This window comes from Crassostrea angulata, chromosome 8 (assembly GCF_025612915.1).
Source record: "Crassostrea angulata isolate pt1a10 chromosome 8, ASM2561291v2, whole genome shotgun sequence".
In the NCBI taxonomy this organism is placed as follows: Eukaryota; Metazoa; Mollusca; class Bivalvia; order Ostreida; family Ostreidae; genus Magallana; species Magallana angulata.
Window position 1 is genome coordinate 46,281,307 of NC_069118.1, and position 19,659 is coordinate 46,300,965.

Consider the following 19,659-nt stretch of genomic DNA (forward strand, 5'->3'; position numbering starts at 1 on the left):
GATTTGTGGTTCAAGCAGTATTAGACTTATAAATGCAATTTATGAAAAAAAAATCCGTTGAAGTTTTAAATCTACTGTCCGTGAAGCCAAATTTTTCGTTAAACTACAGCTCTGCAACGAAGAACAAGTCCACTAAGAAACAAACAAACTTTATTCTGTGTACTTCCTCGAGTAAAAATTCTTAATTACAGTCGTTACCGTTCCATACGCCTGGAACGCTTAACGTTTTATAAATACATCTACCATACTTAAACTCCTTTATCTAATATCAAAACAATATGCGCCTGTTTCCTCTTCTACTTGACTGATAAAATGCATTCAAATGTAAAGTTTTGAGGAAACTGATGCCCTGAAGTAGAGGAAATCACGTGACCTTAATGATTTATCTACATAATATAAAAACATATCACCATAGTAGTTTATTTGAATGAAAAGACGAACACGGTATGTGTGGACGGGGGAATAACGATGACAATACTCAAGGTATATAATTCTAGACTCTATTGTTTTCCTTTTGAAGATGATCTCTATATCAAATTATATGAAAATACCCAAATTACAATGACAAAAATTATGGACTCTTTCTTTACTAAATAATTGTTTATTGCTAAACAAACCATATCTTAAGATGTCAGATGAATCTGATTGTTAATTTGTTGACCAATCAGCCTCTTTAATATTTTATTATTTACATTGCATCATTTCATTAAAAACGAATTTATTAGAATGTGCGTTGATAACGCACTCATATGTCATCAAAATATAGTTCAAAGTTAAAGTGCTAACTCCTTGTTGCTTTAATGTTTAAAGAAAAAACGAGAAGATTCGTTTCTTTTTTTTTGCTTTGAGAGATTAATTTAAAAAAAAATACCTAATAAGAAGGTTTTATTCTAAACACGACTGTATTATGAATTAATAACGAATGATGGTCAAATTATTTTGTAAGTCGCACAGAAGATGAAGCGATTCCGAAATACAACGTTTTTATTTTGTTTTCAAATGTTATTTGAAATACCATTAAAATCAATTGTTTACAGTGGTTATAGATCCTAACGGAGAAACCACAACACCATCGAAGTCTCCCAAGGATCACTGTGAGGATTACAAACTCGACTCAACAGGTAAATAAAAAGAAGCATATGTACATGTATCAGTGTTAAATTTAGTCGCTCCAATACTGTGACCATTTATTCAGAGTTTTGTTTTTATATCTTTAAATTTCAAAAGATATAGTCTGTTTCAGAATAAGAAATAAAGCAGTTTTGCTAGTTTGCGATAATTATTTTAAAAAAAACAACAATTCTACGGATTAAACAAGCTACGGATGGACACCTTTTTTTGTCGCAAAAACTTTGTTTCGCGATTAAATGGGATGATGTAGTTTGGAGCGACTTATTTTCGCGACCAAACTCTTATACACACTCGTCTTGTTATGACTACCATAAGTAGTCATAACATAGTCTGAAATAGTTTGCAAGGAGGCAAAAAAATATTTGCGAAGACCAGGTGCACGTTTTCACGAATCTCTTGAAAATTTCTCCTTTGTGATTAAAAGTTGATTTACAGTACATGTAATTCTATATAGGTAATGAGTACAATTGGTATAATTAATTAGTTAACGACTAAAGTAACAAATTACAGGGGCATTTTTAAAGCTGATGTGTATAGTTATTGTTCAAACTGTATGATATTACTTTAGGTCATGATGGCCCACTTAAGGATGCATTTGCTATAAGGCAAGTTCAATTGAAATAAAAATGGTCAGTTAAAAATCTGAAATAGTTCGACGCCTAATATTAATGCTCCTGTATGTTCTAATTTCATAAAAATGTTCAAACTTGGGATCGAAAGAGCAAAGTATCTTACACTTTGCAAATGTCCTTTATTAGCTTTTTGTATAGTGAAAATAAAAATGTTTTACCTGACACAAATAAAAAAAATATATATAACAGCAAAAGTCTTCAGTCAAGTAAAAATTTTGAGGAAAACTTGATATAGAAACAAGGCAAAACAACTTAAAGGTATAATGTACATTTACTTACATGTAGTTTCAAAATAGCTACAAAATTGTATTTTTATGAATTAATTGTTTCTAATTTCAGGATGTAATGTTACAATAAAAGGACAGTTACTGCTAGTTTTGGATTCAATAAACGTGACGTTCAGAGAGTATTTTTCGTGTTTTTGCAAAGTTGTTCAAGCACGTCTCAACAACACCAACGTTGCAATTGAGATCTTGGCCGGTAGCAACCAATCCACATGTGATCAACCGGGTGACCCACCGTATGTACATGTGGATCAAGACCTTCTTGAAAAGAAACTAACAAATCTATCGGAATTGGAATCTCAAGATGGATACGCAGGCATGGCTGTTATTCTAACGGATGATGTGTCGACGTCCGAAAGTTCTTCGACATTATCAAAGGATAGAGAGCCGTTTTTATATTTTGTCAACGTTGGAGAAACTAAGAATAAAAGTGGATCGTGCTATCGTCAGTATAGATATGTAGAAAATACAACAGACATTAATGAAATCGGACATGAGCTTGAAAACATAGGATGTAACAGTATGTACTTTAAATTTTAAATGATTAATTTGGTAGGTCAAGCTTTAATTCAGTTGGTCGAAATTTCAAACAAATGTGAAACATGCATATATACTAGCTTACAGTTATTCTGTCTAGCTTAGAAAAAATATTTTCCTCTAATAAGTATTCGTATACTTGCCAGTTTTATGCGACGTGTTGGATAATGTTGGGAAATACTAAAGAGTTATCAAGACAAATGCAGTAACTAGGATTCATATTTTTTATACAACAGAAAAAGTTTACGAACAATTCAAGTTCAAAACTACATGTATTTAAAAATTGACATGACGTTTGTTCTTTACAGACACAGATTACATGTTGAGCAATAACTGTTTACTGAGGTCTTCTACTTCAACTACATCTTCTGCAGAAAATCAAGGTACCCTCTGGATTTCTTTTCATTCATCTCTTTTATGGCATGATTCTTTTGCTGGAATACTAAATAGAATGAGAATGGCATGCTTACGAATATCAAATATCTGCGCATATTTTACTTTTTCGTCACTCCATCGGTTTATCTGTCTGTATGGAATTATAGCGGTGTTTTTACCTATTGTGGGTTTTTTGTTACAGGTAGTTGTATCTATACTATTTTTCGGCATGTGATCTCTGACGAACAGGCACAAATTAAAGTTCAAAATATTGTTTCATATCCATGTTCCACAAAGTTTACATGAGTTTTTAAATGACACATTACACATCATTCAATTTGCTCTGTTGCTTTAATTACAGGAGTTAATATGCCTATGATTGGTTTGGCTGTCGGCGGCTTTCTAGTGGTTGTTCTCATCATCGTCATGATCTACGCTCAGAAATGTAAAAAGCAAGGGAACCCCACCAGGAAACCATCGGCGGACAGTTCGGATAAATACAGTAGGGTATGACTTTACGTTACTTAATTTAAACGAAAAAAATCATTCCTGCACTTAACATGCCACTTTAAACTGTAAGTTGCATTACTGAAAAAGAATATCGTGTTCTATACTGTTCTCACAAGTTTTGCTGTAAGGAATTTAAGAGTTGGAATCGAATTGAAATCAAAAATATCAAAAAAAGAAATGACATGGAATCAACATACATTTACCAGAGAATTCAATAAACTTTAAAAATCAAAAATATAGATAAGACGTCAGGAAATATCTCAATTTTTCTGTCTGATTTAAGATCGTGCTCAAAAAAGGTCGTACAGAATTCCTCTTTTAATGTCAACTATTTTTTTTTATTATTTAAAACTACATGTATATAATAATTGTGTTTTTTGAAGGTTGGGGGACTTGCTATTTCAAGATATTCAGTGGATCGCCCTTCCTTCACAAATGAAATATACAACGAATTGCGAGACGACGAAAAACGGACAAATGACGTTAAAACTGAGGATAATTATCACCATTTGGATTTACAGTTTGTCAAAGAAGACGTTAATTCTGCACTGTATGATCACGTGACAGTGGCACTGTATGATCACGTGACAGTGGGTTTAGATGGCAACAAGGATTTGACAGAATCTGGTTAAAAGTGTATATTTGATTAATTTATTTGTAATGTTTGTTTTATTTTATCAATTTTTGCATGAAAAAAAATTAAGACAAGTATTTGTGAAACAAGAACAATGTTTAGGAGGCTCTGTGGTCAACAAATTAACCATCAGAGTTTCCTAAAATTGTTTAGCTGTATATCATTATTTAGTAAAGAAGAAATTCATTTGTTTTACTTTTAAATTTGGTGGGGTTTTTTTTTTCTATATTTTACATACGAGCAATATTATGATAGCTTTTACATGGCAACAACATTCAAACCCTCTTAAGGTGCCTCACTACACCTTGAACAATTTTCTCAAATCAGCAAACAATTACGTTATTGTAATAGAAAGCATGATGGATAAGAAGTATATAGGTCAAATAGGCGAAAAAATGTGCAACTTTAGATATTTTCAAAAATTGAAAATTTCATTCAGTAAACATAAACAAAAGCCACAGGTGGATTCATACTCATTACCGGCGGTTCACACGCCTAATACTTTAACCACTGAGCTATGGCGATATACATATGAATCGATTGATACAAACAGTTTAACAAAACATTCAAATCGCCATCTTGTGACGTAGTGTCTTAAAAAGTATAAGTCTCGGTGAATTGAAGTACCTTAAATCTAATCTCTGTTTGTTTATATATAGTAATGTGGATTAGGGTTTTTTCACAGCTACCAGGAAAAAAATGTTTTGCACGTAGTAGGTTAAATTTATTGTAATGGGTCTTAGTGCAATCGAAAAAAGTTTACTGAAAGTAAAACTATTGAGTTATTGTTTGTTTTCAATCATGTGCTTAAATGTTTGTGTCATTTTGCTATTTCAAAGAGTTATAAATTTCTTTACATTTACCTTCATTTCATTTAAAGTCTAAAATAGAAAAAAAAAACTTTGCTTCACTATTACAACCAAAACTGATTAAGAGAAATCTGACATTACATCTTATAGTTTACGATACAAATCAAATATAAGATTCGTTCGTGAAAGTTTGGGAGTATTAAAGTAGAAAGCATCCTAACAGGCTAACCCCAACTTCACAGAAGATCTACGATAAAATCTTCTAGCTTAAGTATTTCATTGGTTAAAAAGTTATTTTTAGTTATGTGTTGTTTGCGATTTGTTCTTTCGTACTTGGGGATTTGAAACACTGGGATCAACAGTCTCTAGACGTATTAACATGTACATGTATGACGATTGTTTAAACTCCAATCGTTTACAGTATTTTTCAAGCGAACACTTTAGTAAGTTAAAGCATATTTCTAATGTACAATGTACTTGTTTTTCTATGTATATTGTGGAAAACTTCCTTATTGTGTTCATTTTTAATTATAGACATGTTAGTGAAAAAGGAGGTGTTTCCGTTGTTTTTAAGAATAAAGTCCTTTAAGCATGAAGCTATTGGATGCAGAGAGAGAGAGAGAGACACAGAGAGACACAGAGAGAGAGACACAGAGAGAGAGAGAGAAAGAGAGAGAGAGAGAGAGAAATGCATGCAATGTTGAAGTAATAACAGAAACGGAAATTAGAATACATCATATCAATACAACGAATGTTGAAATGATGTCGTTTTACAATATTTTTTTACCAAATGTGGGTCAGAACAAAATGTAAAATTAAACATTTTACCCAAGGAAAAACAGATTAATGTCTAAAAATGTTATTTGAAAATCTAATGATAACAAGAAACAAATCTTCTTTGTTTAAGCCCCATTAAGCAATTTAGAAAATAAAATCAACGTTACTTTCAACATTTTTATTTCTGTAAAAGCTGAACAACAATAAATGAATAACAACGTCAATGTTAAAGGAAATTATGTGTTATAGATGGAAACGATAAAAAAGTACACTTTGTTTCGGAAATGACTCCGATGGTTTAAATTGGTTATTTTTTGTTTCATAATTAATATTGTGTAACTCTGTGGAAACGACTGTGATAAATGTTGATAAAAAATCTTCTATTTTCAAACCTTTTTACGTACTTTTATTTCCCTTTTTGCTATTAATCCATTTAAATTCAATGTACAATATGATATTTAAAAACAACTTAAAGCGAGTTGAACAAGTAATGAGAATCACTAAAATAATATGTGAAATATGAAATTGTAAAAAGCTGTTTATATTATTATTCTTGTTTGCTCTTTAATAAATATATTTAAAGTGGAATGTAATATGTGTGGTGTATATAATAAAATCCGTGATGTTGACAAGGACAATGTAAACCTTGCCATTATAATCCTATTACCTCCATAACGTTTGTGTATTTCCTCGTATAATGACAATATATTAATGTAATTTCAAAACTATCTACAATTGATACTATTCACTGAGCAATGCATGGCATTTCTCATCATCATCCATGTGTTTCAGATGTTTAGCTCTGTCAAAAGGTGTCAAATTCACAGACATATCCTCGACCGATTTAGATAACTTGGTGTGCATTGGTTTCTTTCCCTTGTTGCCATCTGGCTTATACTTAATGTTTATGGTCACTTTCATCTCTCTTAGTTCGGCGTATTCACCATTCACTGAATCCGATTCCGACACCCACGATGCACATCTTTGTAAAGAATCATTCAATCGTTTTGTAATTGATTTGGTATCCAAATGTTCAGGACTAGAATATTCGTCTTTGTTTGAATTGTTGTTTGTGTTACTGCTGGAAATCTTTGGTAACTTTCCAAATTTTAGGACTTCTGGTTTGAAAGTATTTTGATTTCGCCAGGAGAAGTTAGCATGTCCCTCGTCGTCTGTAGTGTCTTTCCAGGAAGTGGTGTTAATTTCTCGAGAGCTTAGTTGAGACTGTCCCAATCCGCTATCCGTCATGTTAGACGTTTCGACACTCTGGAAGATATTTTGAGTCGACGGCGTACTCACATCATTCGGATCATTTGATTGTTGCACTGTTGTGATTGCAAATAGCTCCGAGCACTCTAGTTTCTGTGGTTTCTTTTCGGGTTTCAAGGTCATTGGCGGAAGATGATGCGTCTTTTTGGAGATTTGTTTTCCCATAAGTCCGTTCGTAGAGTTCACGAACTGAAGGTGTTTGTTAAGGTCAAACATTCGGCGGTATCGTTTTTTGAATTCGATTTCATTATGAATGCTTCCAAAGACAGATGCGTCATTTTTGTCAGACGACAATGACCTCGCTCTAGATGGACGCACATTGTATGATCGTCTGCTACGAAACGTGTCACTCTCCACGGAATAATCTGACTCAGAACCTCGTGCTGTTGACGTCTTTGACGTCACGGCGTCATCAATGTCTTTAATTCTGAACCTTTTCTTCTGCACTCTCTTCCTCTTCACAATTTGCGAATTACTAGCAAAGGGGACTTTTTGAGTCGTTAGGGAACTAAGAAACCCACTACTTTGAACTGGCTTGTTTTTCATCCAATGGTCCACTTGTTTCGCAATATCTTTATTCCAGTGTTCGAAATCCTGATGCAATTTAGGAATCTTGCGATGCATTTGTGACATTGTACAGTTTCTTGGCGTCTCCAATTCATCAGAGTTGTAAGATATTTGCCTGTAAATATATTGTACGTGATATATATGTTAGCTGTTATCAAACAACACGCAATTCTTAGCTTTATGTTTTTGTACAGCTTTGTAAATCGACTTGACATTATGATGTATGCCAATGTCTAAAAGGTTGTTTGTGACAAATGTAATCTAATGTTGCTCTGTTTCTAACAATTAACATAAAATTGGTAACTCCGGATTCTGAAGTATTAGGTTTCAAAGAAAAATAGCTTTTCTTGAAGAATTATTCAAGCGAAAGGGTTCGCCAATCTTCGCTACAAAATCCATTTTCGACGCCACACAGCGACAATCAAGATTAAAGAACTTCCTCTCAATTTTATGCTCGATAGAGAAAGGGGAAAAAGTCAATAATGCTTTGTCACGTCGCAAATGTCACCTATGTAACTGATTTTGTCAAAGGTCTGAATTGCTCTTTATCCATTAGCAGAAAAGTAAAACCATTTGCCTTTTATTTATAGACTAGAGATACAACATTTAAACTTATAAATAAAATTCAACAGATTGATTCATATTATAGTTAAACATGAATATGTTGTTTCATTTTGATTTTCATAAATTCATCTGATACATTATTTCTACTTCCTTTGACATAATTAAATTGTTTATATCAATTTTTAACAGATATGGTTTTTTTTTAAAGTAGTTTGTGGTATTCGCTTATTTAAATGTTTGTGTTAAATGTAAATGAAATTGCGTCTAAGTACGCATACTTATTTACTCTACAATTGCTAATGATGTAAGTTTGTCTGTATTGCTAATCTTTCTCTATTTGCTTGTGTAATATAAGAGGTTCAGGGAGTGTTTATATACATGTATCATAATAAGCTCCAGACTTCCTCAATTTATAACAACACTCCGTATGAGAGAAATGCTAATTTTGTGTTACTAACAAAATAATAGTTAAACATATTTTTTTTTTATAAAAGCCTAGTTTTGAGGAAAATAAAAGATACCATAGTACACATTCTAATTCCTACGTGACTATTTCAACTTACCACAATCGAGTTTTCACCAAATTCATTTTGTTCAATATCAATGAGAATATCACATTTCAACAAACATTATAATTCACATGTCCAGTAAAAATATCATTCAGAAACGCAGTTTTGTAAACTTTGCGATGGCCTCGACAAAGGGTTATCATAATCCACATTTAAAAGCAAAACCAAAAACACACTATTTATTACGTACTCCTTTACGTAATCGATACACATTAGTCCACTGGAATGGCTACTACCAGGGATTAGCCTTCGTTAACTGAACAAAGACCCCCGTTTTATGAATGGCGTAACTACATAATTTGCTTTGTTTACGATCCGCACAAGAACCTATGAGGTTAGGTGGCATTGGATTTGGTCTCCTAAGTTTCCAAATCAATAAAATGTCCAGCAATTGGTAAGATTCAATAAAAAATGAAACGTCATGCATGCTCTGAGACGGAAATTAGAGATGGTTTTGTACACACTAATTGGCAAAAACCTTGAATTTAAACAAAAGATGTCTGCCTTTTCTTGAGTAAAGAACTTTGTATACAAGGGCCAACAAACAGGCGTTGATAGCGCCGATTGCATGAATATTTATCTCTATATATCTAGCAAGATATAAAAGAATAAAACAAAAACACGTACACGTGTTTTGAGCAAAGGTAGCTAGATTCATAGTTGTAACACACAGGATAATGACTTCGCCATTTAATGTAGAGAACAAGTGGTCTAGTGACATTTAAATCCAATGTGTGTTAACTTTACGATAATAATTTCACCTTTTTTCTAGTAAAGATTAAAATCTCAGAAGATGAAAGTGGATTTAATGAAATGGATATTTTATTGATTATATAGTGAATTTCTCACTCTAACACTTGAAACATTATCAAACATTATCAAAAAAAAGAGAAAGAATAGAGAAAAAATAGAGTTCAAGGTCGAGAATGTGATCTTAATATAAACAGATGATGTAGTATGTAGAGTAGATTTACAAACACACGCATTCGTTAAAATGTGCTATAAAAAAATCAAACCACCCACTCGTCCACAAAATGAAAACAAAATTAGAAAGAAAACTGGAGATGCTCAATAAAGACAAGGAACTCCAGTCTGAGAATTGGACAATATTGGTTTCTTCAATACGCCTCATAAATGTTTTCGTTGAACTGTTGAATTTAAATCAAAAGAGTTCACAATAGACATTAATTCTACATCGCTTGTAGCCTATCCGGAGAAGAATGACAACTTATTTAAGAAAAATGAATGCAAAATCTGTCATTTTCTACAATACGAAACTTTTATGACATTGTTATATTTTTAAATACACAAAGCATGTTGATGTCTTTCAAAAATGAAAGATGCCTCGTACAGCACAAAATCGTACATTTGATTTAACAGAAAAGTTTTAACATATTTTCTACGTGTGTTTTCGTGGGTTTTTTTTCATTCTGCAATTAAAACAGAAGTTTGTCATTTTTACATAAATATGTGTTAAGGTAACTTGCCTTTTTAAATTAGAAATGAAATATTTCGTTATTGCTTATCCTTTAATGACCAATACAAATTGTTTCAGTTGTACATTGTATTTCAAACAACTTGTGGGGGGGGGGGGGGGGTGACTACTTAAAAAATACTGTTTAAATTAATTTGATAAGTTTGAAATTTCCATACGTCAAGACCACCCTACACTGTAACCCCCCACCCCGATACCTCATAGATCCGCCAATTTGCTATACTATCATGCTATCAATAAAAATAATTTGATCTGACCTCCGACCCCCCCCCCCCACCCCCCGGGGTACATTTACATTCACCAACACAAAAACGTTATGTACATGAATGAGCAGTGATTTTTTCTGTCTTTGTTTTATAAATATGCTAGGATGCTCTTGTTTTTCCTATTAATACCACGTAAGTACTTCCTCAATTGGCTTGATTCTTTCCTTTTTTAAAGAAACAAATTGTTGTTTCGATGTTTATATTTCGATTATTTACACGTAAAGTTCTACGCTCTCTCGAAATGTATCTGTCCGGATACGTACATGTACGCCCTTTTTAGATTATCACTATATACACAATCAAATGCACAGTGTTGATAAATGAGATATTTACAGTAAGCGGTGCCAAATCGGACCTTAATGTTGTATTTCACCGATCCCCTCTCTAAATATACCTGGGTGAGGTACATCTGATGTAAGATTCACGAGGATACATGTATGTCTTTGTGTTTAAAATGTACACAATTTCAGATAATCCGGCAAAAACAAATCACGTGGTTCGACTATTCATAAAGAAAAAAAATTGCAAAACTTATATTGTTAAAATGGATAGCACAAAAGACAATATAAAGTTAAGCAAAAGAAAGACAACCTTCATTCACATGCGGTTTTTTTTTTTTTGTTTGGGGGGGGGGGTTTCGTTAACCTTTGCGGATTTGATTTTTCATTTCTAACAGATACGTTTTAAATAAATACAATCGCAGAAAAATTAAGATGAAAAAATTATAAATTGCATAATAACAATAATAAAGAGAAGAGATTCGAAATAGTTTTTAAAGTATATTTCAAATAAAAGCATGTACTCAAATTAAAGTCAATCTCAGGTATGCTCACATGTAAATATCATTATTCGGACGAGATGTACATCTGAAATTGAACTCTCTCATTATACTGACAAAATCAATATTTGGAGTCTCTTGAATTCTCTTAATATTTGTGATTTTTTATTGGATTTTCTCATTAATCCGAAATAATCAATATTTGGAGTGTCTTGCAATATCTTTATATTTGCAATTTTGATTTGAATTTTCTTACTACTCTGATATAATCAATATTTAGAGTGTCTGCAAACTTGGATTGTCTTTATGTTCGCAGTTTTGATCCTCTGAAGTATTTCACGGAGATTTTATATACAATTCGATATAAAAGATATAATGAAAACCACAACGTTCATTGAAATGAAAGTTTAGACAATCTGCACGCTTTTTTGTTTATTGAATTTTAAAATCACGGTCTGCATATCAATTTATTTGAATGACAGTTTTGACAATTTTGCGACGGTGGGATTCAACAAGTAACAAAAGAAATTTCTTCCGTTTAAAACTCTACATGTAACACCCAAGTGCATACAAAATTAAACATTTGATAAAAGCTGATTTTGACTCAAAAAAGATATATCAATTAAAAAAATGTCCAGAAATTATTTGACTTCAACTTACCCAAGACTGAGTGAATCAAAATCAGGAATTCTATATTGCCACACAAAATCATCCTCAAAGTCAATATTAGCCATTTTGGTCTTATCCCAATAGTTTTATCCTTTTTTTCACTATTTTTTTTTTCAATATTTGAAAAGACAAATCCAAAGAGAACAATCACGATCGGATTTCATTGAGCACTTGTTTTTCCCCATGTTACGGTGCAAAACATGGGTGTGCAATGTTGACATTTCCTATCTAAAAATAACAGTCCTGATAGAAGAGAGCCATTTTTTTTATGTCGGTGCCAAAAAATCAACCACAGGCCATAAGGCAATGGCATGAAATCATAATAAATGGTCCGAATAAAATACGTTTCTCAACGGTCGCGCAGACACAGAGCATCCATAAAAATTTTATACGATGAACTCTCGTGACACGAATTATCTTAAAACCCCTAAATTAAATCCAAATTCACAATGGACGCCGGCTCAGATTCCCTTGTATTATTTTACTTTAGGCGTCTTTCGTTAAAAAGAAGACAAAAAAAATCTATATCTTCATTATCGGGGATTTGACATGCCTAGTTGATTTAATTAATAGACCTGTATACAACGGGCGACATGTTATTGATAAGTATTGAGGCTAATGTTTCATCGCCATGTATTGGTCTTGCGACCAATCATGTTGATATGTATGTATACAGCTAATAATGCGACGTCCACCTCCTTTCAATCCGAATTTAAAGGGTCTTAGTTGTACGGTAAACATAGGACGGATTCGGATTAAATACACTGTTTCGAATATTTTTGATTGTGGTGATTGAGCAACCCAAATAATGCCTGCGCAGATAGGATTGAAACTTTAGAGCAGACAGATTTGAGATATCGTTGTACACTGTAGATTCTTTTATAATGACACAGTAATATCAACCTACGTATTTAAGATTCTATTGAGTCCGATACACAAAATTAAACCCTTCCCTCGTTATTCTTAAGCGAAAACTAATGAAATGGAAAAAGAGATAAGGATCAATTTCTCTAGCAAAGCAGTTACATGTGCATTGCAGTTAATATGTTTGTAAACGATTGTACTCATTTTCGTTTAAGTAAATTGCATACGAAATACAACAATGTAACTCTGTGAATCAATTACCTGCAGTAAACCTACTTTTTAGATGTTGTTGGTTTTGTTTTTCATTAAACAAGCATTTTTTTCAAAACAGATATTTCCTTAATTTTCTACCTTTTTTGTACATGTTATCTGCCAAAATATCGTTTTCATTTTTAAGATCTGCATATAGTCTGGTTGCAAATCATGAGTAGGCTTTAAAAAGCAAATTCAACCAAACTTCATTTAAAATCCGAATCAATTAATCAAGGTCATAAGAATTATGTGTCCTATATATGTTTTGATGTAAATCATGAAGCCATTCATTTCTCAATCAATCTTTGCATATTAAAAAAACAAAACACCCTGATATTGCCTACACACACGATGCTGAAAATCACTGGTTCAAGTATATCGGCTTGGCCGACATGTATTTGTATTCATATATACATTGGTGATTTTCCCACCACTAATTGCATCTATTAAACTTGGAACTTGCAAAACATGTAATTTAGAAGCTGCGTGGTCAGTGCTTTTAACGTTGATCTAGCAGCAGACAACACAAATTCCAATGGTTATTACATGAACATGTATATGCACTTTTACGTAATCTCCGTTTTCAAATTTTTTTTTCTTTGATGAAAGCCAATCGGAGTACATACATGTATGTACATGTATTATAAACAATGCGTTTTCTCTCTTTTTGGGGGTTCTCATTCATACAAATCACCTTTGTCATAAAACAGTTTTTCTTTTTCTTTTATTTTTTTAAATTCCTTCCAAGGCAGCAACGAATATGAAAAAAAATTCTGTTTCATATATACACTGCACATGCACATTAAAAATCACCTGATGCACATAATAAACTTTTCGGGCCTTTCTGGTTGAACTGTTTTTCGAGCTATGCCGGAATGTCCTATTTTCGCCAGGATAGCTAAGCATCATATATGTGTAATATGGAGGTACTATGATTACACAGAACTGTTGTTGGATTAACTATACTCTGTCCCGAGTTTTTGCTTCCACCACTTTTCGCTTGATATTTCGATAATATTAAATACCTTTGTGTTCAAACTATGTTCATCCACTAATATGAAAAATGTCCAGATTATTTGTTTTGTAACGTCCCCTCTACCGCTTCAGGTTTCAATACATGTACACATCCCAAAATAGAAAGTCTACGGGGATTTTGCATAGCATCAGCCATTAATAAGCCTGGATGATAACGTTGAAAAATTGCGCGAGGTGTCCCGAGTACTTCCGAATGGAGAAAAGATGTAAACATTTCCCACTATAAATCTCCTTAAGAAATTTGTTTTCGTCCCTGTAAACTGTTATGAGTGAAAAGGGATAATTTGTCAATAAAGATATCTTGGATATTCTCCATTTCATCGATTACAACAGTGACTGTACTCACTTCTTTCACAGGTATGTGTATTTTGATTAAAAATCATCAAAAAGTGATTGAAACAATAACTTGGGACAGACTATAGCAACCATTAAGCAACAAATTCATCAATGCTGATATTCAACAGCAATAAAAAACAAACAGTGGTAGTTTGCTTGGTTCAAACTTTGTTCATGTAATGGTTTCAATCAAATTTGAAACCATTTCAAACTCCTCACTGACAAGTAAACAACACAGAACGATACTCAGTTTTGATAAAAGTCTAATATATATCTGTGAAAAAAAAACAATATCTACTACGACAACTTACTTGATTTTAATTGGCATATTGTTAGACATATTTCTGTAGAACGTTTTCTCCATCAGCAAGCTGACAGCCGGGGCTTTTGGGGTTGGGGGTTTCGTGGGAAACTCGGACGTGTTCGGTTTAGAATCTACTTCCTGGATAAGTTGAAATGGTGGCACAAACGAGTAACTCATGATGGCCGGCGATGCGTGCGCATGCGTAACGGGAGAAGAATGGACACTCATAGAAGTCCCACCGGAAATGGAGCCATCTACTTCCGTCATCAGATGAAAGGTAGGAACGAAAGCGTATCCGATGGCGGAGGACCTGGAAGGGGTTGCTATTCCTCCGCCATCCAGCTCCGAGCTAGGACAAGCGTCCATGATGACCAGCCTATAAATATGAGTTCACAAGATATGACGTCTTTAAATGAACTCTTCGTAATATTATTTATAACAAAGATAATGGATATAATAGGAAAATAGAAAACATTATTGATTTTCTTTAATATTGTGCATAAGGACTTGACGTCTTTGTTGAGATTATGTTGGGATGTTTAAAACCGCTAGGTTTCACTTGTAAAACAAATTATATGTTCATTGTTCAGGATTTAACATGTAAACATTTAAATCATTTATTAATAATGCACGATGAGAAAAAAAATGAATGAGCTTGACTCCATCAGATTATCAGTTTTTATTTACAAGAAACAGCAGGGCATTTTCATTATTAAATTTGTCCATTATTACGAACAGTGCTCTAATATAAACTTCATAAAAATAAGTCATTGGGGGAAAACATCGGAACAATAAGAGTTTATCCCCCAAAAAATCACAGAATTTCCATCATTTAATGTCAATTATAGATAATAGAAATGTCATACCTGTTATTTAATGTGTTATAATTCGCAAGCTGGAATCATGAACAGTATATTGGAGTCTTTCATGCAGTAATATCAAGTTAAATCGCGTAAATGAACGAGATTTGAAAGTGTTTTAAATGGATTTCTGACAGCTTTGTAATGTTGCCAATGAATTTAGAATTATTTTATTGTTTTACAAGCGCAACGAAAAGAACATCCAAAAATATCCCGAACTTAACGTTTGTGCTACAGGTGTTTTCAAAAAACGAGTTCTGTCATTGAATATATTAGTTTGGATCGTGAAGGAAATCGATATCTTTTAATCCTGATTGCAATCAACAAAAACAATTAATCATATGCAATTTAATTTATTCTTTTACAAAATTCCAAAAAGTGAGTTCTAAATTCAGATTAAAGGAAGAATAACCCTGATCAATAAATTAAGCTGTACTTTGTACTTTGTGTTTTTGAAATATATTTTATTTACAAAAACTTTAGTCATTGATATTTTTTTATTTTTTTAAAAATAATATTTGAATGGTATAAAGATTTGTTTTGACTGTATTTCATATCTACGATCTTCATAAACAAGATCTCTTTAAAGTGTTAACATCTCTAGACCAAACAGTGTAAATTTAAGCTCTTCTCAGCTGACATGTTTATAGTTCATAAACCCGTCATTGTAAATGTTCAACAATAACACTTCAATCAAAACTTGTTATCGCTAAATTGATATTTGTCAGCTACTTCAATTTTGGTCTACCCTGTATGGGCAACTGTCCACCTTTTAAATGATTAGTCACAAAATCAGATTATCTACTTTTTATCCCTTCCGATTATTGCTCTTTCATCTCGTTTTTATTTTTATGATTTAAGTGGAAAGGGGTTTATGAATGCCCTTGTGAGAGTGCAAATATTTGTGATGGTCTTGAAAGGAAAACAAAGATCTTTGTGTTAGGAATTGCTTTATCTTGCCAAAACCTTTAGAGTGCAATTCCTGTCACACTATGTTAAAAACTAACAAAATAGGTGAAATTTATTCAGAAATGCCGAGTTATAAGTACAAATCTTTATAAAGAAAATTGTATACGCACAATTTGCCAAACTATATTAAGCAATTTCAAGTTATATGCTGGTGACAAAACTGCGACAGAAAACGTATTTTCGGTGTAGGAGTAGCCATTACAACTGCTGTTCATCCTACGTTGCCCAGCATTGAAGGAGATCTAGACTTATACAGATGATATGTTTTAAAGAGTTAAAACTATCATCGCTTCCATGTAATTCAATTCAATGTGGTGTTACTTAGGACTGTTCAAACTACATGTAGCTTGTGAAGGTCTGTGCACTTGGGAACATTGACTTCATTGATTCATAAATCCTATAATCGTATTAGATCATAACGTTTTTTAAACTGAAACTAAAAATAAAACTCTCTCTCTCTCTCTCTCTCTCTCTCTCTCTCTCTCTCTCTCTCTCTCTCTCTCTCCGCTAGCACCTGAACAGCTAAATTGTGTTGCAGTCAGCTTTTAGAAACAATTATTGTACTTTTCTTTAAATGTTCTGATAAACAACTACTTTATCACATGTATATATTTACATAGTCATATAATCATGATCATCATGTATATACTCGTGAATATGCCTAGTATACATATAACATGCAGCGACCTTTTCGCTCAATAAGTCGCTTCAAGATGTATATTTATAACGTACACTTACCCAACCATTTTATCATCAGGTGCTATTCCCTTGGCCGATGTCTGGAATACACAAATTAAGTCAGCATCTTACTAATGTGAAAAACATGCATCTTCAATAACAGGTTTTTCTATTAAACGTTTTAAAAATTGTTTCTTTCACAATCTGTTTTCAAAGAAGCGTCACTAGCATCCAATTTCAAATTCTGCTTTCGATGTGTTCACATTTTCACCTCAAGACAAAATTTAACATTTTCTTTTCTTTCTTTTCTTTACTTATTCTGGATTACTACACATGAGACAAAAGATTGGGATAGATATACAACATGTACGCGTATACAAAAGAAGGGACGAGCTTACTTCACTTGATTAATAATGACAATGTAAATAGCACGGCGAAATCACAACAATGTGTATTTATCTTCGCCCTTATCGAATTTGTCACGGCCCTTTTATTTTCCCTTCTGCGAGATTACACTTTTAAAATGCTACTGTCATACCCCCATTAAGCACAGGAATAAAGCGAATAATAAAATGAGACGTCCGTTCGCATTCGCTTCTTTTCCTCTATAGATAGTTTTAAAGACAAGAAAATACAAGGATTTAGTGGCTTTGTATCAGAAAAAAAGTAAGAATTTAGAGACGCAAAGGTCTAAAAAAAATCAATTTGAAGAAACACAATAAAAAGGCTCCCATATGGACAAGAGTGGCATATACATACATGTATTGTAAAAACGTGACATTTTTGTTGAGCAAAGTTTCAATCTTTACTGTTTGAAAGTAGTATTATTATTAAATAAACTACAGGTATTGGATCTAATATGAAATGAAACTTAAAGGTCAATCATGATCGATGAAAATAATCGATAATCAATCAATACCTTAATGATAGATGGACGGGCTCATATTTGCAGTTTGGTCCGAGTTAAAGGAAAAAAACCGCACATGCACATGTACTTTAAATAATTTATAAGCACTAATGTCTAAGTGTCTCCCCCTTTTCTCTTAATAATCTTAATAATAATTTGTATCATTGAAACCATCTTATGATACCCTGTATGTATCTTGAGAACTTTTTTCAGATTTCTAGTCATTGCTGCATTATAATGCAGCGTATGAATTAGATCCACCCTTGATTGTATTTAATTGTATTTTCCGGTTCCTTTTAGGGGGTGGGGTGGGATAATAAATGAATGCTTACATAGATTTAACATGATTATATACCCACCAATTCAACCTTCCCCTCCCCTAAATAAAGTGAATAAAAGAACAATCTTCATTATCATTTGTACGTTTTGTACAAGCATGAAATTTCCTACCAATTCTACACGTGTTCCTGATTTTTGTGTTTTGTTTGATCTTTCCGTCACTTTTCAGGGTGATAATTATTAAAACAAAACAAATTGCTATGTTATGACCATTGAAGAAAAAATTAACTGATCAATGATAAAAGATCCGTACCTGCTAAATGCTTGTTACAATCCTCAACTGGTCGAATCGCTGCGTCCGTTGGATAGAAACTCAATTTCGTAACTGCAATATTTATGTTTTTATTTCTTCATTAACCTATTCATATTAAAATTCTTATCTTCAATAACACATTAAGTAGTATTTTGTATTGCCGGAGACCTTGAGATGAATGTGTTGTAAATTAAATGTTGTCAAATTGCCATTTGTGATTTCCATCGTACCAAATATTGTAAGAATATATTGAAGGCTATCATCGGGTCGTCAAATTAACGGACATTTAATTGATAAAAAAGTACACTGTATATATGCACATTTGAAATGGCTTAATCCAGACCATCTTCTGAATTTTTCTATCTGATTTCTCTTTGTTTGAAGGACGCCACTGATATATTTAATCAACATGTACATGTATTACTGTAATATGTAATGACGGAATTTAACATACATGTTTTTGTATACATATAATAATTGTACAAGTAAATCGGTTTTGAATCCTCTTGCATTGTTACCTAATAGTAATACCTGATACAAATTTATGTGACGGTTGCAGGCACTAGAAAGACCTTTATTGTGTGGAATAATGTCTGTTACTGACTCACTCTTTGAAGAGTTATGGCACTTTGACTTTAAAACGCTTTAATATTCAAGTGAATATTAAATATTTTCGCTACTTGCCTATGTGCACAGCATCGTATTGTGTCAGATATATTTTTGAATATGCTGCATATGTACATCCTCTAATACTGAGGCTTCGATGCTTTCGTAATAGAGACATTAACTTAAAAGAAGTTTACACCATTGTTAATGGTAGCACGAAAAAAATATGTAAATTAAATAAAACTCAAAGTATGTTAGTCAGCATACGCGAATCACTGGGAATGTGGGTGTATGTGTGTGTGTGTGGGGGGGGGGGGGGTGTCCCGAACCTCCTGGAAGATCTATTAAATTCACAAATATGCTATCTCAGATCAGATATTCCTCGGACCC

At 32.7% G+C, this 19,659-nt stretch overlaps 2 protein-coding genes across 5 annotated transcripts; one reads left to right on the forward strand and one right to left on the reverse strand.

The window, feature by feature from the left end:
* The first annotated feature begins 395 nt into the window (after positions 1–395).
* LOC128160061 (uncharacterized) lies at positions 396–6,327 on the forward strand. The gene is made up of 6 exons (XM_052823326.1): positions 396–483; positions 1,038–1,121; positions 2,103–2,567; positions 2,893–2,967; positions 3,321–3,466; positions 3,853–6,327. The coding sequence occupies exons 1-6, from the start codon at positions 447–449 to the stop codon at positions 4,099–4,101; spliced, it is 1,056 nt and encodes a 351-aa protein (XP_052679286.1). The 5' UTR covers positions 396–446; the 3' UTR covers positions 4,102–6,327.
* LOC128160060 (uncharacterized) lies at positions 5,853–18,776 on the reverse strand. Of its 4 annotated transcripts, none has more exons than XM_052823322.1 (4): positions 18,664–18,776; positions 17,225–17,265; positions 14,665–15,033; positions 5,853–7,640 (listed from the first exon to the last, which is right to left on the reverse strand). In XM_052823322.1, the coding sequence occupies exons 2-4, from the start codon at positions 17,230–17,232 to the stop codon at positions 6,431–6,433; spliced, it is 1,587 nt and encodes a 528-aa protein (XP_052679282.1). In that variant the 5' UTR covers positions 17,233–17,265; positions 18,664–18,776; the 3' UTR covers positions 5,853–6,430. The 4 variants fall into 4 exon arrangements, with proteins under 4 accessions (XP_052679282.1, XP_052679283.1, XP_052679284.1 ...); XM_052823323.1 differs by lacking the exon at positions 18,664–18,776 and adding an exon at positions 17,563–17,577; XM_052823324.1 differs by lacking the exons at positions 17,225–17,265; positions 18,664–18,776 and adding an exon at positions 15,524–15,659.
* Positions 18,777–19,659: the final 883 nt, after the last annotated feature.

What these genes read in the sequence shown, in the direction of transcription:
- LOC128160060 (XM_052823322.1), bottom strand. An exon ending in AATATGCCAATTAAAATCAA is followed by an intron (nt 7,641 to 14,664) that starts GTAAGTTGTCGT and finishes ATATATTTACAG; the next exon opens with GCAAATATCTTACAACTCTG.
- LOC128160061 (XM_052823326.1), top strand. Translation starts at nt 447, where the DNA reads ATGTGTGGACGGGGGAATAACGATGACAATACTCAAG. An exon ending in TTACAAACTCGACTCAACAG is followed by an intron (nt 1,122 to 2,102) that starts GTAAATAAAAAG and finishes TTCTAATTTCAG; the next exon opens with GATGTAATGTTACAATAAAA. An exon ending in ATCTTCTGCAGAAAATCAAG is followed by an intron (nt 2,968 to 3,320) that starts GTACCCTCTGGA and finishes CTTTAATTACAG; the next exon opens with GAGTTAATATGCCTATGATT.